Source organism: Manihot esculenta, chromosome 9 (assembly GCF_001659605.2).
Source record: "Manihot esculenta cultivar AM560-2 chromosome 9, M.esculenta_v8, whole genome shotgun sequence".
Taxonomy (NCBI): Eukaryota; Viridiplantae; Streptophyta; class Magnoliopsida; order Malpighiales; family Euphorbiaceae; genus Manihot; species Manihot esculenta.
In genome coordinates, this window is record NC_035169.2 from 2,243,077 (window position 1) to 2,246,708 (window position 3,632).

Here is a 3,632-nt window from a genome sequence, read left to right on the forward strand (position 1 = left end):
TAAAATATTTATAAATAAATATATTATTTTTAATTATTTTATATATACTGTTATTTTAGATTAAATAATATATTTATTATAAAATATTTATAATTATTGCTGTAAAATAAAACTTTCAATCGTGAATTACATATTTAATAATTGGATTATTTATTTTAACTGGTCAAAATTATATTCAAATATAAACGTTGAGTTAATTTATTTAAAATTTAAATGTTTAAATTAAAATGTAATGATATAAATATTAGGTTTTTTTAATTAATTAATAAATAAAAAATAATAATTATAATAATACACGTGCTAGCTAAATAATCAAATTTAAAAATTTATAGATCGAATAAAATTATATTAATTAAAATGTAAAAATTAGACTAATAAATTAAAATTAAAATATAAATACGTTAAATATTTGTACTCAATTAATCTATAATTTAAATTAAAATATAAATGATAGTGTTAGAATTCAAGATATATAAAGTGATAAATAATTAAGAACCTATTTATTATTTAAATTGCCAAAACTACATTTGCATAGATTTAATAATTATATGGTTATTTTATTTTATTGTTATTTAAAATATTTAATTTGATTGGTTAATTATATTAGTTTTCTATTTAAATTCAAATTAAATTTTATTGTAATGTTAATATTATTAATATAAAATAAAATAACAAATAAAATTTAAAATGCAAAATATATTTAGTGAGTTTAACATTTCAAAATTTTAATATTTTGAAATAATTTTATATATTAATTTTTTACGGATATTAATTAAAATTATAATATTGTTCAAATAAAATGTCAAAATAAAAATGTGCTAAACAGTTCTCATGAGAGTTAAGCTTTGTAAAAAATTTAATTTTTATTATACTAAAATAAAGTTATAAATAAAGTAATTAATTTATTTAAAAAAATAAAGTAATTAATAATAAAAAATTATATAAAGTTACTCATTTTAAATTTCTAATTATATTTGAGCAAAATTAAACAATAAACTATTTATTTTTTCCTCATCAATATTATATACAATTACACTATAACAATATTTTTAAAAATATACATTGATAATTATTTATTAAATAAGGAATATTATTTAATAAAATAAAAAATCAATATTCTACAATTATATTTATAATATTCTATTTAAAAAAATAAAATTAACAAAATTAATTAATTTTTAACTAAATTTAATTAAATATAAGTTACGGTTATAATAATTTAATATTATAATAATGTAAAATAAAATTTATTTAGTTATTCAAAATGATGTATAATTTTAATACAATATTGTATAAAAAATTAATATATATATATATATATATATATATAATTAGCATACACAAAAATAATATTATATTATCAAAAAATAATATTACATTAGCTTATGAAGTATTTCACTCTTGACTAATAGTATATAGATTTAACATCCAAAATTTTAAATTAAAATTATTTTAACTTTTAAATAAAAGTAGAGATTGCTTTCAAAAAACTGAAAGTAGATATTTAATTGGATTTATATTTAAAAAATTATTATTACAAAATGATAAATTTAATTTGTTATTAAATAATATTTTTATATGAAAATTTCCTTTACCAGCAGGCAGAGAGCCTTCCTTTTCCGATTCTCTATTTCCTTTCCTCATTCCCAATCTCCGAACCATCCCTAAAAACAACTGACGAGAGATCGACGATGATGAAGATGCCTTGGAGGAGGAAGAGCAGGAGCTTCCATCTTCAGCTACAAGGGGCAATTGGTACCATTCAATCTCCATTCCTATTCTTATTTACCAATTATTGCCATTCTTCTACTTCCACACTTGAAGATGCACGCTTCTTCACAAATAACTTCAAATCTGCTTCTTTTACCCGCCTTGATGATGCCATTGCTACCTTCAATCATGTAATTCATAAGCATCCTCTGCCTTCTAGGGTTCCATTTAATAGATTCTTATCTGCCCTTGTGAAAATGAAACAATATCACACTGTCCTTTCCATGTCCAAAACAATTGAATTGGTAGGAATCTCTCACGATGTTTATTCTCTTAACATCTTAATTAATTGCTTCTGCCGTTTACATCTTGTATATTTTGGTTTCTCTGTTTTTGGTAAGATGCTCAAATTGGGATTGGAGCCTGACGTTGTGACATTTACTACCTTAATTAATGGGCTTTGTATAGAGAGTAAAATCGACAAAGCAGTGGAATTTTTCGATGATATGGTTGCACGTGGTTATCAACCTGATGTTTATACTTACAATACGATAATAAACGGAATCTGTAAATTTGGGAAAACAAACGTGGCTATTGGGCTGCTAAAGGGAATGGCTGATAGAGGTTGTGAGCCAGATGTTGTGACATACGGAGCAATCATTGACGCCCTTTGCAAGGATGAGCTAGTTGGTGAGGCTTTAGAGCTCTTCTCTCAAATGAGGAATAAGGGCATTTCACCTAATGTCGTCACTTACAATAGTTTAATTCATAGTGTTTGCAAATTAGGCCAAAAGAACCAAGCTTTGGCCTTGATGAATGAAATGGTGGAGCAGAACATATCACCTGATGTTTATACCTTCAATGTATTGATTGACGCTCTTTGTAAGGATGGAATGGTTTCAGAGGCTCAAAATACATTCAATGTAATGATTCAAAGAGGTGTAGAGCCTGATGTGGTCACCTACAATTCCTTAATCGATGGTCTTTGCATTTCAGACCAATTGAAGGAAGCTTTGGCCTTGTTGAAAGAAATGGTGGGGAGGAACATATCCCCTAGTGTTTTTACCTTCAATATATTGATCGACACTCTTTGTAAGAAAGGACTGGTTTCAAATGCAGAGAATATAATCAAAATAATGATTCAAAGAGGTGTGGAACCTGATGTTGTCACTTATAATTCATCGATGGATGGATATTGTCTGTGCAACCAAATTGATAAGGCTAGAAAGCTATTTGATCTGATGGTGACCAATGAAATAGCTGACATTTTTAGCTACAACATTTTGATCAATGGATATTGTAAGTGCAAAATGATAGATGATGCAGAGGAACTTTTTGATGAAATGTCTCATAAAGGTTTAGTTCCTAATGTTGTTACTTATCATACTCTTATAAAGGGTATGTTTCAAGCAGGGAGGCCCCAAAATGCAAAAGAGCTTTTTAAGGATATGTGCTCTCATGGTCAACAGCCAAATACAGTAACCTTCTCAATTATGATTGATGGCTTGTGTAGACAGGGGAATCTCGATGAGGCACTCACACTATTGAAAGCAATGGAGAAAAATCAGTTGAAGCCTAATTTTGTGATCTATAGCAGTCTGATCAATGGTATGTGCAAAGTTGGGAAGATTAATGATGCCAAGGAACTTTTTTCTAGTCTTTTTGAAATTGGTTTACAACCTGATGTTTATGTATATAGCGCAATTATGAAAGGACTCTGCCAACAAGGATTAATGGATGAAGCGTATAAGGTATTTAAAGACATGGAAAAGGTAGGATGTTTACCAGATAATTGTTGTTATAATATCATCATTCAAGGGTTTCTCAAGCATGAGGATTTACCAAAAGCATCAGAACTAATCAAAGAAATGGTTGATAAGGGGTTCTCTGCTGATGATGCTACCACAGAATTGGTAGTATAT

The 3,632-nt window shown here is 26.5% G+C and overlaps 1 protein-coding gene across 1 annotated transcript in view; it reads left to right on the forward strand.

The window, feature by feature from the left end:
* Positions 1 to 1,595: 1,595 nt before the first annotated feature.
* Positions 1,596 to 3,632, forward strand: part of LOC110622808 (pentatricopeptide repeat-containing protein At1g63330) — a 6,097-nt gene continuing 4,060 nt past the window's right edge. Inside the window, exons 1-3 of the mRNA XM_043959786.1 lie at positions 1,596 to 1,755; positions 2,112 to 3,171; positions 3,487 to 3,507. Of these exons, the coding sequence (XP_043815721.1) occupies positions 2,112 to 3,171; positions 3,487 to 3,507 (1,081 nt within the window). The 5' untranslated portion in view covers positions 1,596 to 1,755. The remainder of the gene's footprint in view (positions 1,756 to 2,111; positions 3,172 to 3,486; positions 3,508 to 3,632) is intronic.